A 21,067-nucleotide genomic window follows, 5' to 3' on the forward strand; every position below is an offset into this window, starting at 1 on the left:
TGAAGTCTGGAGGATCGGAGCTCAAATCTGGCCTCAGACACTTAACACTTCCTAGCTGTGTGACCTTGAGCAAGTCACTTAATCCCAATTGCCTCAGCAAAAAAAAAAAAAATATTTCTGGTGAACATAATGATTATGAAAATAATTATAATATGTGTACCAGAATCTATTATAAAAGAGAAGACATGATACTCAGAGCCTTTAGTGTGAAGTTGGATAAAGAGGAAGACCATGAAAAATGTGGGAAAATATGATTCGGGGTCAAGAAAGAAATGAAATAAAAAAGGATAACTTGTAGAGACTACTTAGACATTTCATATTGTACCTCTAGACTTTCTTCAAAATGAGAATGAAATGATAGACTCGGGACAGCGAGTCCCCATGAATGGATTTGATCATAGTTTAATTGGCAGTAAATTAATAGTTATAGATAAAAGAGTCTTTTCATGCATGCAGTGAGGTCAACTATTTATCTAGAAGATCAAAATAAATGTAGTATTAGGAAAGAAGGATAGAAATTAAATATACTATATGGTCCAGTCTGACCTATTTAAGTAAAGCATTTATACCAGAAAATGAGAAATGGATAGAATTTAAAGAAATCATCACCATTTCTTGGAAAAACTAAACAGATATAGAAGTGTTACAACTGGAATCAAATGCAAAATGCTCTCTAGCATTCGGGGCCCTTCATGACATCATCTTCCCTAAGTTTTTGTCTTACTACCTTACTCTCTATTATACATTCTTTAGTCCAGGGACATTAGCCTCTTGGCCATTCTGTGAATAAGATACTTTATCTCAATTGTGAGCATTTTTTCTGGCTCTCCCCCATACCTTGAATGCTGTCCTCTTTAATCTTTGCTTGCTGACTTCATAGGTCTCAATAAAATCTCACTTTCTATAAGAACACTTTCCTGATCCTTAATTCTAGTGCCCTCTCTGTTAATTATTTCTTATTTGTCCTGTATGTAGCTTGTTTGCATGCTTGTTGACTTCCCAATTTTAATATAAGCTCCTTGAGGAATGGAACTATTTTTGTGTCTTTTTGTATCACCTCATGCTTAGCACAGTGCGTATAGGTGTTTTAATAAATTGCTATTGACTGAAAGTAGGGCTCAGAAACTGCCTTAGCCAGCAGTCAGTTGATCCCCTTGTCAAGTGGAGAGACATGTTAGAGAAGGGCACAATACCAATTTAGAAAATAAATTAATATGGGAAAACGTTGTATAGGAGACTGATAAAAGATAATGAATGTTATTCTTATTTCTCATAAAACATACATTTATGGAGGTAACTTTTATCAATGACCTTAATGAGTATTAATATCCACAAGTGTCAAACTGAGAGAAAATTATTTGAAAGAGGTCAATTTCACCATTCACACAAGAAAAAGAAAGGAGATGAAAATGTATGTCATTTAGTAATTATAAATAAAAAATAAAATATAATACATTGTAATCAATGTACATTACATGTGTTTGTATATTACATTATGTATGATGTACATTGTAAACAAATTATGACATTCAGATATGAATTAGAATTGGTCTTTCTATAAATATGCATCTTGGACAGATGCAAAGAGAGACATTGATAACACAAATTTGGGTAGGAAAGGAGACTGCTTTGTTTTGCGTTTTGGAAATTGTATAGGATTTTTGTTTGTCCTAACCTGCTTACTACTGCAAAAGCCCAAGCAGGACCTGTAACTTAAGGGACACCAGAATTTTAGAATGACCAAAGTTGTTTATTGCCCAAAGCCCTACAGAAAGATACATTTAAATGGCTGGTTGTTGTCCTTTGACCAAAATGACATCACTGTCAAGTGTGGAGTTGAGTTACATTGTTTGCTTTAGAATCATAGTTTTAGAGTTGGAAAGGAACTTAGAGGTCATTGAGTCAAATCCCCAATTTTTACAGATGGGGAAACTGAGGTCCAGAGAGGTTGGATGACTTGTCCATTTGACACATGGTCAAATCCATGTTTTTCTGATTCCAAGTTTAGTAGTCTATCCTCATCCAGTCAAGCTCTTTCATTTTCAAAGATCCAAAGAATTAAAGTTCATATTGCCAGTTAGTGTCATAGATAGGTCATCTGATTCTAGGAACATTCTTCCTTCTACTGTAATACTTCATCAGTGATCTGACTTGCTGGAAAAAAAAAAAGATGGTCAGTCATCTCATGAGAATGGAAGACAATAGATGAGTCTGAATGGCACATTGCTGACATAATATTATAAGAACCAGGAAAGCTGCTAGTTTGGGAGATCCTCTAAGAGTATTTATAGGAATGGTACAAGATAATATGAAGGTTACCCTTCACAGCACCATCCAAATAGCCAACTCTCCTTAAGTATTTTATCTGCAGCATGGCAAAGGTGAGATTATTATCTCATTTGGAAATTAACTGAAGCTGTATATTAATATGCAAATAATAAAGCAGCAAATTTTCAGACCAAGTTGAAAAGGGGATGCCCTTTCAACAACAAATTTGAACATGTCCCTGGGAGAGTATAGCTGCAGTTTGCTTAGGGAAGTTGGGGACTACTATCTTGAAAGGAACTTAGTGTGTGACTAATATAGATTTTTTTTTCCTTCTCTTGTTGTAACTGTTTAGGAGCAAATGCTAATCAAGGCAAAGAGCTGGATTCTCCTCTTCATGTGGCGGCCAGGAACTCCAGTTCAGATCTGGTTCATTTGCTGATAGACTTTGGAGCAGAACCACACTCAAAGAATGCTGAAGGCAAACGGCCAGTGGATTTGGTTCCCCCAAATAGCACCCTAGCACAAGTATTCTCCCAGAAAGAAGGTGCTCCTGCTTTGTTCCAATTTAGGTCCTAATACATTTAGAAGCTTCTGTGCTGTCTATACTGAGAGGAAATGCTTCTGTTTTCATAAAAGATTGTTCATCCTTTCTCTTGGTGGAGTGAAAGTATAATTGATTTAGCTATTAATCTGAATTCATGATCAAATTACTAGTCACCAGTGCAGCTAACTTCTTTGATGATTCCATGTCCACACTTACACTGAGCATGGGCTGACTTTCCTGACCAAGGGGTCCCTGAGGGTATGGTAACTTCAAGGTGACTGTGGGAGTGGATATGAGAATAATTGTGTTTCCAGATATTGGTGTTTATGACAAAATCTGCATCATTCTGGTCTCTTCTTCAAGGTCTTCATTATGGACGATAATTGTGTACAAATATTAGTTTAATAGAATTCTGGATAATAGTCTTGTTAAGTGACAATATAGGGACAGGGTGACATAGTGAAATAAATGGACATTTGGAGTCAAAAATTTATAGACCAAATGTTCAGAGCCAGAAGGAACTTGGAAATCTCATCTAATCCAGTCCTTTCATTTTAGTTATGAGAAAACTGAAACCAAAATATATTAATAACTTGCTTCAGTCAAGAGACTTGTATTTGACTCTTGGCCCTTGAATACCTACTTGCTCTATGACTTTGGGTTAATGATTTAATCTTTCTGAGTCTGTTTCCTTTAAAATGGTAATAACACTATCACTACTTATTTGCAGGATTATTTTGTATGCCTTCAGACCTATAAAAAGTTGAGCTATTATTATTTGAATCAATCTCTCAAATAACTACATAATCTCTACCCCTACAGGCCTAAGAATATTGGGAATTTAGGTATATGGTTGTGCCATCTGGGATGGTTTATAGACAATGTCCAAGAGAGCTTATTGAGTGGCTTCAAAAAGCAGGGGGATTGAGGCTCAATTTCCATTTTGTCAATGTTCTCATAGCCTGGGCTGTATTTTAGCAACTGAAATGAATTCTAAGAAGTCCACTGGGAAAGGATTGTTTCCTCTCAGTATGACCCTGACCTAGTTATCTCATTTCAACCCCTGGAACGTGGTCTTTTCTCTTGCCAGATGTTAAATATCAAGTTTAGCCACAGAATTAATTGTAAAGAGGGCTGATTTTTCTTCACCATCTTCTTCCCTTCCACACCTCCATCTCCCTTTTCAATGCCTTTCTTTCCCCCCCTTTTTTCACTCTCCTCTGCTCAATCACTGCCTCCTGGCTGACATGGCTCTTGTCATTGCAACAGTTTACTCAGTCCTGCCATTAGCAAATCTTGCTTGTTTTGCATCACATTCTTTCAAAGCTCTTCTTTACAGCAGAGGTTCTTAGCCTTTGTTGTTTGTTTATTGAAATTGTTATAGAAATATTTTTTAAAAACAAGTTTCACAATACCCAGGTTAAGAATTCCTTCTTTACAGAGTTTCAATTAACAAGTCCAATAACTGATTTCTGCTGATGAGTTCGTAATATATTAATGAGTTAATTTATTTTTCCTAGGCAAAATGCTTGCTTTATTCTCATTAAGTGCTCTTCATATAGCTATTAAATTCAGTTTCTTCAACACTGTTCAATTTTTTTTATTTATCATTTTGAAATTTTCTTGCAGCACCTAATTTTACCTTTACAAATGTAATTGGTATATAATTCAGTGACTATACATATAGATACATATATATGCACACTATATATATGTACATACATATGTGTATATATAGTTGTGGTTAAATTTTTTTGGTCATGTCCAACTCCCCATGACCCCATTTAGAGGTTTCTTGGCAAAGATACTGAAGTGGTTTGCTATTTCCTTCTTCAGCTCATTTTATAGTTTAGCTCCTATTTTTCTCTATAGTTTTCTCCTATAATTTCTATAATTGTATATAATAGAAATTAAAGAGCTGAAAGATTTTGGCTCAAAATAATAATAAAATTTAACACTTAGACCCATCCAAAAAAATGGAACGAGTTACCTCTGGAAATAGTGGTGTGGAAGGCTCATTTTTCCATTAATTGGCTTGAGTAGTCTTAACTTCAGGGATTATGGAAACCAAAGAGCTATATATAGTATATATAATGTAATAGTAAAATATAATAGTAAATTAATATATATAGTAAATATATAATAGTAAATATTATAGTAAAAAGATCTTTATTAAAATGGTAGAAAGGATAAAGAAGGGGAACATTCTAATAGCAGATGGAAGTTCTGATAACATCCCTCTGGAATAGGCCCAGCTCCCGGGAACATGGGTTTGTGCTGGGTAGAAGTCTCTCCGAGCTAACTCAGAACAGTGTTTGAGTTTCATAAGTTTGAGATCTTTGTCTGAAAATCAGGTCAACAACTGGACCTTGCTTAACAGGTACTGCCTAGTAATTCAAGTCTTTGGTGTTATACAACATATTAAGGACAAATCAGAGAGAAAGAGAGAGACAGTCAGAGACAGAGACAGAGACAGGGAGACAGAGAGAAGAGAGTTACACACAGAGAGACAGAGACAGAGACACAGAGAGTTAGAGAGAGACAGAGAGACAGAGACTTCAGAGACACAGAGAGAAACATAGAGAAAGAGAGATAGAAAAGAGAGAGAGAGATAAGAGAGAAAGACAAATAGACAGACTTAGTTGCAGAGAAAGGACAGAGAAATTCTTTGTGAAATCTGTCCTTATGAATTTTCCTGCAAATTCCCCATTTGCTACTGGGTCTCCCAGTGGACTGTTTTTCTTTTTTTCCAGAGATGTTGTAGAAAAGAGTATAGGTTGGAACAGTTGGCCTCAGAGATCTCTTCCAGCCTTGAGATCCTATAATTCTCTGAGGGAGGGGATAGAAGAACAATGGATTGGTCACTGATAGTAAGGGTCAGTTATGTCCAACTAGACCCAAATGCAAGGCCATTGTGTTTAGAGACAGCTAAAATTAGTGTAAGGACCTAAAATATAGAGAAGTTTTATTCAGTCAGGGCACCAGAAAACTTGACAGTAGGTCAGAATTTCTTCCATTATCTTCATCTTTTCATGGGATTTTCCTGGGGGAGACCCTGAGGCTTGAAGTCATGGTTTGTTTTTGGTAGGTTTGCTGGAATTAACTGTATAGAGTGTTTTGATGGAGTAAGTAAATGCCTTCCCTGAGCTTGCCAAATGAAAGCTGTTACTAGGCCCAAGCAGAGCGTTTCTCTGAAAACTGATGAATTTTTTGCTATTTGAATCACTTTTAAACATTATGGTTTTCTTGTTTCTTCTTTTAAAAATTATTGATGTACTTTGTTTTTACATTTTATTTACAGATTACCTCTACTCTGTGAGACATCTCTTATAGCAAAGCAAAACAATGAAGTAAAACTAATAATAGAGTGACCTCATCTGAAAGTGCATGTAACATTCCAGATCTGTAGCCTCCCCCTCCATCTACTTTTTTTTAAATGGACAGAAATCTATTTTCCTCTCCTCCACACTACCAGAGGGGAGGAAAAAAAAGAAAAGCAAATTCCTTGTAACAAATGCATATAATCAAGCAAAATAAATTCCTTCAGTGGTTATATACCAAGAATATACCTTATTCTGCCTCCTAAATTTATCACTTCTCTGTTATAAAATATTTCATTATCAGTCCTTAGGAATCTTGAATGATCATTGTATTGATAGAATTCTTACAAGTTGTTTATTTTTACAATGTTGTATTATAAAAATTATTTTCCTGGTTCTGCTCATTTTATTCTTCTTATAAGTTGTTTATTTTTACAATGTTGTATTGTAAAAATTATTTTCCTGGTTCTGCTCATTTTATTTTTCATCAGTTTATAAAAGTCCTCAAAATGGTTCATTTTTATAATATTGATGTTTATAATATAAATTGTTATTTCACTTTTAATCTGTTAAAATATATTTTTACATGTCTCTTTGAAATCATCTACTACTTCTAGCATGATAGTGTTCTATCACATAATTATTTTTGTTTTTGTTCAGTCCTTTTAGTCATGTCTTACTCTTTGTGACTACATTTGGGGTTTTCTTGGCAAAGATACTAGAGTAGTTTGCTATTTCCTAGTTCAGCTCATTTTACAGATGAGGAAACTGAGCAAATAGGGTTAAGTGATTTGTCCAAGGTCACGCATCTAGTAAGTATCTGAGGTCAGGTGAAGCTTCCTGATTCCAGGTCTAGCACGCTGTGCACTATGGCGCCACCTAGCAGCCCCTTATATTCATATATCACAATTTGGTTGGAATGAATATCATCTCTGCAGCTTCTCCAGGTTTTCTTAAGTTACAGCATAGTCAGTTTTATGCTATGCTTAAAATTAAAAATCTGTGTTCGTTTTTAGGCATTAGTAATCTATTTCTTTAGTCACCTCTTATATAGGAGGATCTTTGTGGACACAGTGTCTTAAGCTAAAGAAGTAATTTTTCTTTTGGGAATTTAGGTGTTAAGGTGAGATAGTAGGAAAGATGACCTTGCATAGGTATTTTCTGGATTTTTCAAATAATACTACCTAGAGAGTTACTTCTGTCTCCTCTGCATGGGGCTGGTTCTTTTGAAGGTCTTTTTAGAAGGTGCATAGAAGATGAAAGCCTCACCATTGAGAGATTTTGCTTTCATAGGCACAATCTATCTCAAGTGGGCAATGGGATACCTGAAAATTTTGAAATTTCTCAGGGGTGGTTGTCAAAATATCACAAAATCTTGCCAACCCCTGGGCACAGAGGCTATATTTAGCATTTCATAGGCATTGTCAGACTCTGTCTCTTGCTTTTGCACCCTCTCAGCTACAACTCTTTATAGTGTTCCCCTGGCCATGTCTCAGGAAGACACAGAAGTAATAATCATAAATACTCTAGCAACATTGCTATAGTCCTTTAAAATTTATAAAACACCTTACAAATATATGATTTTATCCTCCCCTCAATCCTAAGACACAGGTACTCTTTTCATTCCCATTTTACAGATGAGTAAAACATTTTAATGCACCATTAATTTAATGCGTTATTAATCATTTAATTAAGATTTTACAGATAAGGCAGCCAGGCTCAGAACATTTTTCATTTGTGGTTTTCCATGTAACTAACAAGGGTTAGAACCAGCATTTAGTCCTATGTTCTCTGACCCAAAGTTTAGAATTTCATTCTCTTTACCACTTTCTTTTCATAGTTAACATCCAACCATCTCGATCTATATCTGACCACTGGACCTAGATGGCTCTGGAGGAGAAAGTGAGGCAGGTGACCTTGCACAGCCCTTCCTCACTTAAACCCAATTTACTTGCAAGTCATGGCATTGCCTCCCTGATGTCTAAGGTGCTCTTCGAGAATGAAGGACAAACAATAACAACCACTTATATTAATAGCATCTTACTGCTACCATAGGGATTAATATTTTGTGTGAGGTAATATTATGATCCCCATTTTAGAGATGGGAAAAATGAGTTTCAGTTAGAGAATTAAAATAAATTACTTAAAGTCACACTGCTAGTGACAGCTGGGGGATTTGAATTCTGGCTTCTGCCTTGCATTTCCAGGGACTTTCCATTTTGCCAATTTCCTCAATAGATTATCTCTGGATCATGTAGTAGCCAGGTATGAGATAGTCATATTTCAGATCCACCTGGATTTGATTACTCTTTCTCTCTATACTTACATCACAAGGGCAATGCAAATAATATGAGTTCATACAGTAGCAGAGAATAAAATCTCCAAACACTCTTACCCTCTTATAATCAAAATAGGGCCCAAACTAGACAATATCACCTTACCTTTTCACAAAGCTTTAATTAAACCCTCAGTAAAAGGTTAGGTATGCATATGGATGTGTGCCAACTGTTTCCAGGCATTAAATAATATCTCAAAAAAAAAAAGATATTTTGTTTCTCCTGTTTTGAGTGTTTAATTTTAATGTAAAATTGAGTTATTAACTGAAAGTTATTTTAGGTTTTTTAGCATGGTTTGAATTAAAACAATATTCTTTATAATTAAGCAGATCCAATGAATATTTACCTTTAAAAAAATTCCCTGGATGTATGCCCTAATGAAATGTGCTCAGTATACCTGTGATTGATTGACAGGTTTGGGAGAAAAAAAGAAAGGTTTGGGAAGGGGAGTGGTGCTGTATATGTATCAAAAAACAAAAAAGAAAAACCCCAATTCTTATATTCCTATTAGATCCTAAGATTTCTATGAGTCTCTTTCCCCTCCTTTTTATGTATATCAAGCTCATATTCCTTGTTAGTCTCATTTTGAATGGTGACAAGGTCTGTAACAATTCCATTGGTTCATAAAAAGATTGTTTGCTGCTGAATAGAATCTTTTTATCTTTTTTTTGTTAGTTTGTTTCCCACATCCCTTCGTTGGAATGAGTTCCAACGAAGGGATTTCTCAGTTGGCTGGAACCACAGGCGGAGGCTGTGCCAAGCATTGCAAAAAGTCATGCCCACTGGTTTAACATGGCAATTTCTGTCTCTGAGTGTCACCTCTGTCATATTTTCTTCAGGCCATCTGTTTCTTTGCACTTGGGGGAAAAGAAATTAATTAAATTACCACCCACTCTCAGCTGCATGGATGACAGGGAATAAATTAAGTGGAATCCAGCCACGTTCAGAGAGGGCAGCTATTTTCTTGTTTTTTTTGGGGGGGGGTTCCCCTTCTTTCCTTCCAAATTTGTCTTCTTTGGATGGTAACTTGCATTTCAAGGCCGTTTCTTCCTCCCCTCCTCCCCCCTTTAAATAAGCTTTTATGGGATGGAAAGAAGTGTTAAGAGTGAGTCACCCTCAACCAAATGGTGTAAAAAAAATCTTTGAATGCTGCCTGGCATTAAAGGGCCATAATGGATGCTTTCTGTAATTCCTTAACATATTCTTTGAATGCAGTGGAGCACTTGAGTATATGTTATTGCCAGTAATGGACTGGAGCCAGGATTTCTTTTTGCATAGATTTAGGATTCCAGGAGCCTAATTTCAAATTCAATTCAACACTGTCTATATAGCCTCGGGCAACTTCTCTTCCATTGACCTCAATTTCCTCATCTGTTAAATGAAGGGGCTTGGATTTAATGGCTTCCTTTTGTTCCTGTGATGCCATGATCTGCCATCATACATAAACTCTCATACATCCACACAAGCTTTTGGAACAGGCCTTTCTGAATTGGGGACACATGGAGAAGCTGATAACCCTCCATCTCTTCCCCAGTTCTTCCTTTGATTTTTGGATAGAATTATTTTGTTCGAAATGGAGAGAATGATACTTGTTCATCTCTTGGAATTATCTGAAAGAGAATATTTTATACAACTTTTAGGGTCATTTGAGAGATAGCTAGGACTCCTCATAACGTCCATGAGAGGATTTCTGGGAGTGTATGGGCTGGTTTTTTTAATGACTCAAGAAAATTGTTCTTCCAATTCCATGCAGAATCTCCCACCCTTCTACCCCACGGTATTGAAAGTATTGTGATAGCATACTCTCCAATTTGTGCTGAAGTATTGAGTATTACAACTCTTAAATATTTTGGAACATATAATTATCACTGGTATAGAAATAGATTCTATTCATTGTAATAACATGTTATGCTAAAAGATCTTAAAATTACTATTCAACCATAACTCCAACTTGATTGTGCTCAATTCAATGAGCTTTTTTTCCATTTAGTTGGTTTTTTTTTTATCATCAATTTAAATTGCTTTTTTATTGGAAACTTTTGTGAGCCAAGTAATTCATAAATTAGTCCCTTTAAAATTGTAAGGAAGGTCAATAAAGTGTTTTCTCCTTCTTTTCTAAAACACAACTTAAGGGCTGAAAATAATCTGAAAATTCCTCTTCAAAAAACAAAACAAAAAAAAAAACCAAAACCAGATTCAATCTAAGATGTGTTTGGGCTGTTTATACCTTGTTAAACTGTAACCTATTCTCTGCTTTACAAAAACGAATATTAGGTCCATGAAATCAGGTGTGTAACTTATCTTGTGGCCTCTTTCTCCAGGGCCTCTGTCTTTGATGCAGATTTGCCGGCTACGCATTAGGAAGTGCTTTGGAATCAAACAGCATCATAGAATAAGTGAACTACTTCTTCCTGAGGAGCTGAAACGATTTCTCTTACACATCTAAACATGTTCTTGTTTTCAAAAATAAGAAGCCAACATATTAGCATATTAAAATTTCTTTGTTTAAAAAAAAGAAAAATGTGGGGCTGATTAGTAGTGTTGTTATTTTTGTGCTTTTTTTTTTCCAGAATAAAGTTGGATTATGTTGGACAATATCGCTTCTTTTCAGTTAGGAAAGGATTCTGTTTAAATGTTCTCTTTGTCCTGGAAAGGGTGGCCATACAGGTCTGGGGTCTAAGTAGTGGTGTGGTATAGGATTCAGTTGACTTTTTGATTTCAGAGCAGGTTACTGGCTGGGGATTTATTTCCTCTTAAAGACGACTCTAATGATAAGGAATGGTTCCCAATGAGTTAATTAGAGCTATAGCCTTAAGGTTTAACCTTTATCAGGTTATAAGGGAGGCAGGAGAAGCTAGAAACTGGAGAATTGGGTACACACAGGTTAGAGGGACTATATTTTGGTTCCTTGGAAGGAAGACCCCACATATACATCCATGGCTTCCCTCTAGGGAACCAGATATAGTTTGAAACCAGCCCCAGGTAAAAAGAATCAAATAGAGGAAGGGGCTCCTGGACCAACTAGGAACTGTGTGGAGTGGTGTGGAGCCACATTTGGTGAATATACTAAGGTCTGTGCTAGTCCAGGGGAAAAGGCTTGACTGGCTTTCAGTACTGAAGTACTTGCCTCTCTAAGGGTTTAGGGAAAACCTTTGGGGGAGTTATATTACATGGGAATGTTGATAAATAGTTAACATTAACAACCAGCTTCTGGTGGGGGGCAGATCTTTAAGAGTAATACACCTTTAAGTTTGATCTGTTGTATTAACATTTTGTGCATCACTTTTAATAGTCAATACAGAAAACAGAACACTAAATCAATCCATGATTTATAGAGTTTGCCTATTTTTTAAAAAAGATATGTGTTCACACTGAGAATTTAAGAACTGTCTCTTGTGAGCTGGTTTAAGTTGGGTCCAATACATCACTGACAATAAATTTGAAGGATTTTATAGGTCCTTTGGGAATATGAGATTTACTGGAGGGAAAAGAGAGTTGAATGGGCTGCTTAAAGATAGGTGCAAATCCTTGTAGATTGTATTTTTTAATTGTAGTTTTTTTTGTGGGAAGAGGAGGTTGGAGCATCAGCTTAAATAAAAACTGGCCTATATGTTCCATTAATTTGAGTGTTTGCATATAGTTGCTGAAGACCCTTTCCTTTCTTTGTGGAGACCAGCATAAGCTAAATTGATATTTCTATGAGAAATCTTGGGTGATGACATGAGCTAGAATTACATGAGAATTGCCCAAGACTAAACTTAGTCTGTGATTTTAAATGGAGGTGGAAAATTATTTATATTACATTGTGTAAATTACATTACTCATTTGACTTTTTTTGATGCATAGCCTTATGTTGTATGTAAACTATAAGTTTTATTTTTTGGGTTCCATCATTTTTCAATTATATATGACTTCAAGACCCTATTTGGGATTTTCTTAGCAAGAATACAGGAGTGACTTGCCATTTCCTTCTCTAGGGTCTTTTTACAAATAAGGAAATTGAGGCTAACAGGGTTAAATGACTTATCCAGGAACATATAGATAGTAAATATTTGAAGCCATATTTGAACTTAGGAAGATGAGCCTTTCTGATTCCTGGTTTGGCACCCTATTCACTGTACACTTAGCTGCTGCTTATTATTATTGTAAGTGGTGATGGTGATGATGGTAATAATAGTAGTAGTAGCATTAGTGGTAGTGGTAGTGGTAGTGGTAGTATCAGTTTGCATTTTGAGAGGGAGTTTAAGATTTGCAAAATCATTTTCATGAAAATCATTCCATGAGAAACTAGTAGTATATTGGTTTTATAGTTGAACAAAAGATTTGCCTAACATCACACATAAGACTCAAATCCAAGGCTTCTAACTCTAAAGTAAATTTTTTCCCATTATACCATGACAAGGTTTTCAGTGCTTCTTTCCCTTGACAACAAGTCAACAAAATTCATTCATTCATGATTCCATTGTTTGAACTGGAGCCATTAGTTGTTTAGAAAAACTATTGCCCTTTACTGTTGGAGGAGGAAGAATGATGGTCAGGTAAATAACACCTATACAGTTTGCCATTTTGGATTGCATTCTGATACTACAAACTCCTGTAGCATACATCTAGCAGCGATTTTCTTTTTTTCTTTCTTTTTTTGCAGAGACAATTGGGGTTAAGTGACTTGCCCAGGGTCATACAGCCAGGACATGTTAAGCATCTGAGGCCAGATTTGATCACAGGTCTTCCTGATTTCAGGCTTGGTGCAGGAGCTATTTTCTTAGCCTCCACTGTTATTAGCAGACTAGGTCTATAGAAATTGCAGTTGCAGTGTGTCCCTTTTAGGTTCTATGAGCATCTCTGAGTAGTTGAAGTTATCTTTTTAATGCTGTTACAAGTCCCCATCAAAAGACTTCCCTTGTGTTTATCAGTTGATACCAGTCAATTAGTTTAGACATTAGTTAAACTTTTAGAAAGAAATATTTACTAAGGTAGTATAGAACAGGGGTTGCTGAGCCTTTTTCAGGGCTTTTCAACGACCTTACCTGCTACCCAACTCTCACTTGTGTCCCAAGAAGCTGTAACATGTTGTAAACATCTCAGCAGATGGGCTGTACCAGATTGAGACTAACCAACATGCCTCAAAGCTGCAGTGAGTTAGGGGGATGCCTATCTCAAGCATGTGAAGACTTCCTCCAACAAATGAGAAGATGACAACAATTTGTTTCCACAACCATGAAGGTGACTGAAGCCTGAAGGCCTTGTGGAGCATGAAGAGCTCAATCAGACAAGGTCATCTATGCATCCTAGGCCATCGCTGGTCATCTTGAGTTTTACCCTGACATTGGTCTTTGATGACTTTGGAAGAGAGAGTAAGGCTGACTTCATGCAACTGTCTCACTTAAAGGCAAATCACAGGTAAGTCCACTCCATGATGCCATTAGTCCTCTGAAAATAAAGGATACACAACAACATAAGAATTGGTACAAAAAACATTCCTCTCTCAAGACTGACACATTCTACAGTAAGTATGTCCAGGGGGAAATAAGATTTTGTAATCCATGTGACCACAAAAAAAGTTCCTGGAAGTCCTTTTTATTGGAGTCTTTGAGATGTTCCCATACAGTATGATGTAGCTTCTTGACTATTGAACTTTTCTTAGATTTTCCTTTGGCAGATGGGTGAGCAGATCTCTGGACCTGGAGTCAGGAAGGATTGAGTTCAAATTCAGTCTTAGATACTTTCAAGAAAATCAATCTCTTTCTCCTTTAGTTTCCTTAGTTGTAAAATGGGAGGGGGAAAGATTAATACCACTTATTTCACAAGGCTGTTGTGAGAATCCAATAGGAAATGCTTATAAAGTGCTTTAGCAAAGTGAATGACACATGATATTTAAACAAAGTGCATGATACATGGTGCTTAATAAATGCTTCTCTTTCTTCCTTTTTCTCGCCTCTTGTTCCTGGCTTTTCATTAAAACATGACTGCTAGCCATTGCTGCCCACAGAGATGCTGTTAGGATGCTAAAGAAAAGTTTAAAACCATTTGATCCTTTGAAGTTCAAAATGTTCTCTCACACTTAAAGAGTAGAGAGAAGACCAAGACCAAAGTTGAAGAAGGAACCAAGGCTCTTCTCCTTTGCCCAAGTGATTCTTTCTTAGACATATGGCCAAAAGTCTTCAGCCCTAAGGTACTAGATGCTCAAAATACTGATTCCACACTAACTCATTGTTACACATATCCTACAGATTATGGCCAAGTCCCTTAACCAATCTGAACAGATTTCTCATCAGTCTTAATTGAGATACTTTCCATGGATTGATTCACAGAGAATGTCAAGTCCTTGTTCATGACTAGTTCACACTTTTGATTGATTCGATGTAGTGGGTGTATTCTTAATAGAGAAATCATAACTAAGGAGTACAGATGACATGATCCATTTGCCTCCCAAGATCACACAATGAAGACAGAAGCCATTAGAAATTAATATCTTTTATTGAGAAAGTCACTTACTCTTTGAACTTGCTCTTTATGAAATGGAGAAAGGAACTAAAAATCCATTGTCTCCAGATCTAATATTGTCAGAATCTTAATTTCATGTCTTGATTTTGCCCAAGATTGTGACTCTAAAAAAGGCAAGAATTGATAAATTGTACTTTTTCAGTAGCATTACTTTTATCTTTATCCAGTCAGTTCACTGAACTTTCTATAAATATTTTTATATTCTATATTCTTCTATATTATTATTCTATAAATATTTCTATAATATAAAAACATAAAGCATCATTGTGTTTGTACTTCATCACAAAATGGCAGTTAGATAGCAGGTGAGTGGAAATAGTGTTGAAATTGAAGCCAGAAAGCACTGAGTTTGGGTCTAGCCTCATATACCTACTATGGTACCAACCATTATCACTCTCAGTTTTTTGATTTGTAAAATGGGAGTGATAATAGGATCTATCTCACAGGCTTCTTATGAGGATCAGATGAGATGACAAGTGTAAAATACTCTGCAAATCTTAAAGTGCTGTCATTATCATCATTAAATGTTCCATACTCATATCATGCTTTGTGCAGTGAATACCCATTGTTGATATTTTTAAAGCAATACCTTTATATTTATAATATTTTGAGCTAGTCCATTTTGTCTCTTTTCTTTATAAACTAACATCTAAAAACTTGCCATCTTTATACTTTGAACCTACAATTCTTTCTCACTTTGACCTCTTCAGCCTTTTGGAACTATTTGCAAATGTGCTACCTTTATTTCAATTCTATCATACAGAAAATAAACTTACCTTGCAAAAGTTTTTTTTTTAATTAAAGCTTTTTATTTTCAAAACAAATGCATGAATAATTTTTCAACATTGATTTTTGCATAGTCTTGTGTTCCAAATTTTCCCCTCCTTCCCCCAATCCCTTTCCCTAGATGGCAAGTAATCGAATATGTTATACATGTTAAAATATATGGTAGTTCCAATATAAATATATATAAACATATTTATACAATTATCTTACTGCACAAGAAAGATCAGATGAAAAAGGAAAGAAAATAAGAAAACAAAATTTTGCAAAAGTTTTTAAAGAGCCATAATATATCAAGTTAAAAGTTACAAAGAGTTAAAAGTTAAGAATTGTAAAATCCTGGTAAGAAAATTAATAGTTGGGAATAGTTGGTATAGTGGAAAGAGCACCAGCCCTGAAGTCAGGAGGCCTTGAGTTCAAATCTGCCCTCAGACACTTAACATCATGTCTTGGCTGTGTGACCCTGAGCAAATCACTTAGCCCCAATTGCCTCAGCAAAAAGGAAAAAAAAAATTAATAGTTTAGAGGCAAAAGTGGTATTTTTATCTTGACTCCAGGGAAGGTGAGGGCTTCAAAGTTTCATTGTTCAGTCATATCTGGCTCTTCATGACCCCATTTGGGGTTTTCTTGACAAAAATACAGGAGGGTCAAACAGGGTTAAGCAACTTGCTCAGGGTCACACAGCTAATAAGTGTCTGAGGCCAGATTTGAACTCAGGAAGATAAATCTTTCTGTCTCGAGGCCTGGCATCCCTAATTGCCCCTGCTTCAAAATAGAAAACTGAATTAGCAAAGTGAATACTTGGGATTTTTATTTATGAATTTAAGATGTAAGAGTGATGGATTTTTTTTCCTGCTGAGAGATTGATTGTTGCTAATGAAGGGCAATATAAGTATATTTGCCTAGATGTCTTGAATGCTGATCAAGTAGGCTTTAAATAAAAAAGAAGTGGAGGAAGAAAACTTCCCAGCTAAATCAACCAGACCAGTATAATATGGGAAGGAAAATATCAGTGGAGAAGACCAAACATTTAACTGGAGATCATTTCTAAGAATAGAAGTGATAAAACATAAGATCTCAAATATCAGTACATGAAACGAGCAAAATATGAATAAAATCCAAGGTATGCCAGAAATCTTAAAGTAAGGAGGTAAATTCAATCTTCTATATCTCAGAGACTTGGTAATATGACACCACCAGATTGTGGTTATGGAAGAGAACACTTTGTTCAAAAGGAGCAGGCTAGATAAAGAAGGTAGGAAAAAAGCATTGTTAACCAACAAGATGTGTTCCTGCCAAGATAACCCTGAACTAGTGGGACAAGCATTGTAGAAAAAATTTACATAGTAATTATGCACCGCCATTTACTTCCTTTCTTCCAAGGAAGAACCAGAAACTTGAGTGTAGCAGAAATTTACTCTAATGGAAACCACCCAGCAAAAAAAAAAGTTGATAATACATTTGGGAAATAGATCACAACCTGGCATGAGAGTATGGTTTTTTTTTAAGTATTAAATTGAAAAATGATTGGTGTATTTTAACTATCCAGATGTGCTCTGTAGTTCTCTTTGTTAAACACAGAGCAACTAATATATCCATGGCTTGCTTTAATGAATGTTTCTTTTTTTAAAAAGAGGGAACAAGTGATGAAAAGAATTGCTTTTCTGTACTTGATCCTGACTAATGAGGAAGAACTCATTGTCAAAGTAGAAAAGGTGGGAGCTTTGAGGGGAAGTAACCATTTCCTTTTAGAGTTTATGATAGGATTTTTTGGTTCAAGTCAGGGATTTCAATGGTGGAAGACAAATCTGCAGCTGCTCTGCAAATCATAGAGATTTGCCTAGGGCACTGAGAGTTTAATTTTCTCAAGATCACAGAGCGGCTATATGCCAGAAATGGGACATGCCTTCCTGAGTCCAAGGCCAGCTTTCTATTATGTCACACTAATTCTCTTGGCCAACTGGATAAAAGACTTCATCATTTCTGTTTTATTAATTTCCTAGAATAATGAATGTGGGAGTGCTTAGGAGAAGATTTAATATCTGTCTCTACCTTCTTCCTCCTCACCCCAATCCCTTCCTGAACTATCTCCTTGGGGAGGGGCAAATGTAAAATTTCTAGTGCAGAAAAGAATGTTTAATGTGTAGCCAAATTTGGGAAAAGTGGATTTCTGGGAGTTGGCAGAGAAAAACTAGGCACAGTAGGATCTCACAGGTTCAAGTTCTATATGGGAAGTTATTGAGAGAAGGTTGGTTTTCATTCTCCCAAGAACAAAATGCTGATGACACAAGTGATTTTGATGGCCAATGAAAAACAGATCATATGAGAAAGATTCCTTGGTTTTAGTAGACGGAAAACTCATTTTGAGTGAACTGCATTTCATGGCAACCAAAAAAAAAAACAATGAAATTTTAGGTTTCATCAATAGAAGCATAAGGGAAATCATAAACTCTATGTGCTCTGGAATGCTATGTTCAATGCCATATTTTAGAAAAGACCTGTTCAGATAAGGATTATGAGGAGACTAGAACCTTTTCTTGAAACAGCATATTTAAGGAACTGAACATATTTAGATTAGAGGAGATTTCCTGGGGATACAATTTTGTGGGACCATTTTCAATTGTGTCCAATTCTTTGTGATTCTATTTGGGTTTTCTTGGCAAGGATACTGGAATGGTTTACCATTCTTTTCTCCAGTTCATTCTGCAGATAAGAAAATTGAGGTAAACAGGATTAAGTGACTTGTCCAGAGTTGCATATCTACTTAGTGTTTGAAGTCAGATTTGAACTCAGAGAGATGTATCTTCTTGATTCTAGGCCCAGTATTCTACTCATTGCACCAAATAGTTGAGGGGCTGTCATATAACAGAAAGAGTAAATGTATAGTCAATACTTTCTAGGCTCCAGATGTGACAGCTGAGGACATTTATCCCCCTCACTCAGGGCTATGAAGTTTCTTTATTTAAAGGCCCACAAAACAAAGTTTTTGTTTTTACTATAGTCCGGCTCTCCAGAAGTCTGAGGGACAGTGAACTGGCCCCCTATTTTAAAAGTTTGAGGACCCCTGTAGGCCTTCTATGCCAGAATTAGACAGGCTACATTGTCTGTCAGGGTTATAGGGGTACTCCTATGGGTTGAGGTACTCTACTCATGGACCTCCTGGTGGCTTACTCTTCTGGCCATTTGAAACTCACAAGGCTGGTGACCTCCAGTCTCCTTCATATAAAAAAGAGCACAAATTCTGAGGCAAAAAACTAAAAGAACCATATTCATGGTGAGATCTCAAAGCAAAATGCTACAAGATAGTAAGAAGTCAGACTAAGATTTTGTGAAATCATCTAATCTCCCCCTTTTTTTCCCCTGAAGCAATTGGGTGACTTGCCCAGGGTCACACAGCTAGGAAATGCTAAGAGTCTGAAATCAGATTTGAACTCAAGTCCTCCTGACTTCAGCTTGGTGCTCTATCCATTGAGCCCCTTAGCTACTTCCTTACTCCCTTTTTCAAGGGGGGGCAGAAACGGACACAAGGAATTGAAATGCAAAGTCATGTAACACTCTAGGACTAGAACCTGGGTCGTCCAATTCCAGGCCTGGAACTCTTTGTACTGGGTCATCTGCCTCTGAATTTGTATCCTTTGCTTGCTGTTGTAACTGATCTCAAAGCATCTCATTCTTTTCCCACGTTGGGAAATTCATTGTTTACCAACCTGGACCTCCTTTCCAGATGACTTTTGGGTGGTCAGAACTTTTTTTTTCCTTTACAAATATGTTTTATCTTTTTTCACCTTTCCATTTCTAGAAATAGTTTTCTCCTTTAAGTTGAACCTTCCTTCCAAAAAAAGGAAATCAGTTAAAATATGTAGCACAATAATGCATGTAATAATGCATTTATATTCTCCCTTAGTTGTCACCCACCTTTGTGCTCAGGAGAAAGAGATTTTAATTCTTCTTGAGTAGGACATTTAATTTCAAATAAACAAATGTGTACATATATGTATATATGTATGTGTAAATAATGTATATTTAATCCATTTAGTCATAGATTTTGTGTGATTCCAATATAGGTTAGACATAGGAAAAGATTTTAAAAACATTGAGTCAAATTCAATTTGCTCTAAAGAAAGCTCTCTGCTCAACTACATCGAATTAGCCAGCAGATGGAGGTATTGTCACATAACTCATTAAAAGAAGTGAGATTAAAAACCAGTGAGATAAGAAAGCAGAGGGGGAGGAGATGCTACAAGGAGGATAAGAAAGGAGTCTGTTGCAAAATGATTAGTTCATAAAACAAGCTCTGGAAATTTCCATTCATGAACAAAAACTTTGGAATTGTCTCTAGGTTACAGTGTTCCTGACACTTTTTTCTTCCCCTGCTTTTCTAATTTGCTCAGTAATACAGAAGGTTTCAGATGTGGCCCTACATGGCCTTATCTTGCCTGCTGCCTCTTTCTTCTGTTTATCCTCCTTTCATGGTCAAGGCTAATCATTTTTCCAGTCACAGCTGCTCTGAATCCAGACAGCTAATGAACACCATGATCCTGATACTTGTTCATCAGTTGTCAAGGATCAAGTAATTACAGGTATTGTGCAGCGATTTCCATTTCAGAAAAAAAAATGGTGAGTTCTCTCTCTCTTTATCTTGTATTTATTTACACTTACCTATGTTATATATTTTAAAATATTTACTGATAGTTGGAGCCAAATGTGCCATTGAAGTTATCATAGGTCAGGCATTTTTAAAAAAACAAACAAAATGCACAATTGACAGAGCCTATGCAAACTTCTAAACCTTACAAATGACAAAATAACACAACAGACTCTTCATCCTTTCACATACTCTCCATGTCATCTGGTATGAAAATTTTGGTGAGAAATTATTTTTTATTGGAATTTTAAATGACTCAGTAGAAAAGTTCTATTTAAATGGAAGCTAATTGCTACGAAAATTAATTTGATTATACCGAAGCACCTAGTTTTTGCATTGGTAGAAAACATTTGAGTACTTTACAATCCTTTACATCATTATCAAAAATCCATTAATCATAAAATTGGAAGGATCTGGGTCTAATATATCCAATCTATACCCTATATAATGGCAACTTTAGCAGTTTATATGTTCTTATCTCCATCAAAATAGAGAAAAGTTAGTTATTCCTTATATGAAACAACTGTAGCTTTAGATTCAGAGGAGCTGAGTTTTAATCCTTTCTGACATTTATGAAATTCTCTGGTTAGTTTTCAAAGCCCCCTTCAGCTTTGCTCCTTCCTTAATTTTCACCTTTTTTCTGTTTCTTGGACAAGATACTGCATCC

General features: G+C 35.9%; 1 protein-coding gene across 6 annotated transcripts in view; it reads left to right on the forward strand.

Annotated features, from left to right (window-relative positions):
- Positions 1 to 21,067, forward strand: part of ASB9 (ankyrin repeat and SOCS box containing 9) — a 125,052-nt gene that overhangs the window by 51,209 nt on the left and 52,776 nt on the right. For 4 of the 6 annotated variants that reach the window (XM_051984477.1, XM_051984481.1, XM_051984480.1 and 1 more), the window contains 2 exons: positions 2,621 to 2,812; positions 10,790 to 11,063. In XM_051984477.1, the coding sequence (XP_051840437.1) occupies positions 2,621 to 2,812; positions 10,790 to 10,914 (317 nt within the window). In that variant the 3' untranslated portion in view covers positions 10,915 to 11,063. Of the gene's footprint in view, positions 1 to 2,620; positions 2,813 to 6,113; positions 6,377 to 10,789; positions 11,064 to 21,067 lie in introns of those variants that run through there. The other 2 variants (XM_051984479.1, XM_051984478.1) reach the window with 2 other exon arrangements.

The sequence above is a fragment of the Antechinus flavipes genome, chromosome 3, assembly GCF_016432865.1.
Source record: "Antechinus flavipes isolate AdamAnt ecotype Samford, QLD, Australia chromosome 3, AdamAnt_v2, whole genome shotgun sequence".
Classification (NCBI taxonomy): domain Eukaryota; kingdom Metazoa; phylum Chordata; class Mammalia; order Dasyuromorphia; family Dasyuridae; genus Antechinus; species Antechinus flavipes.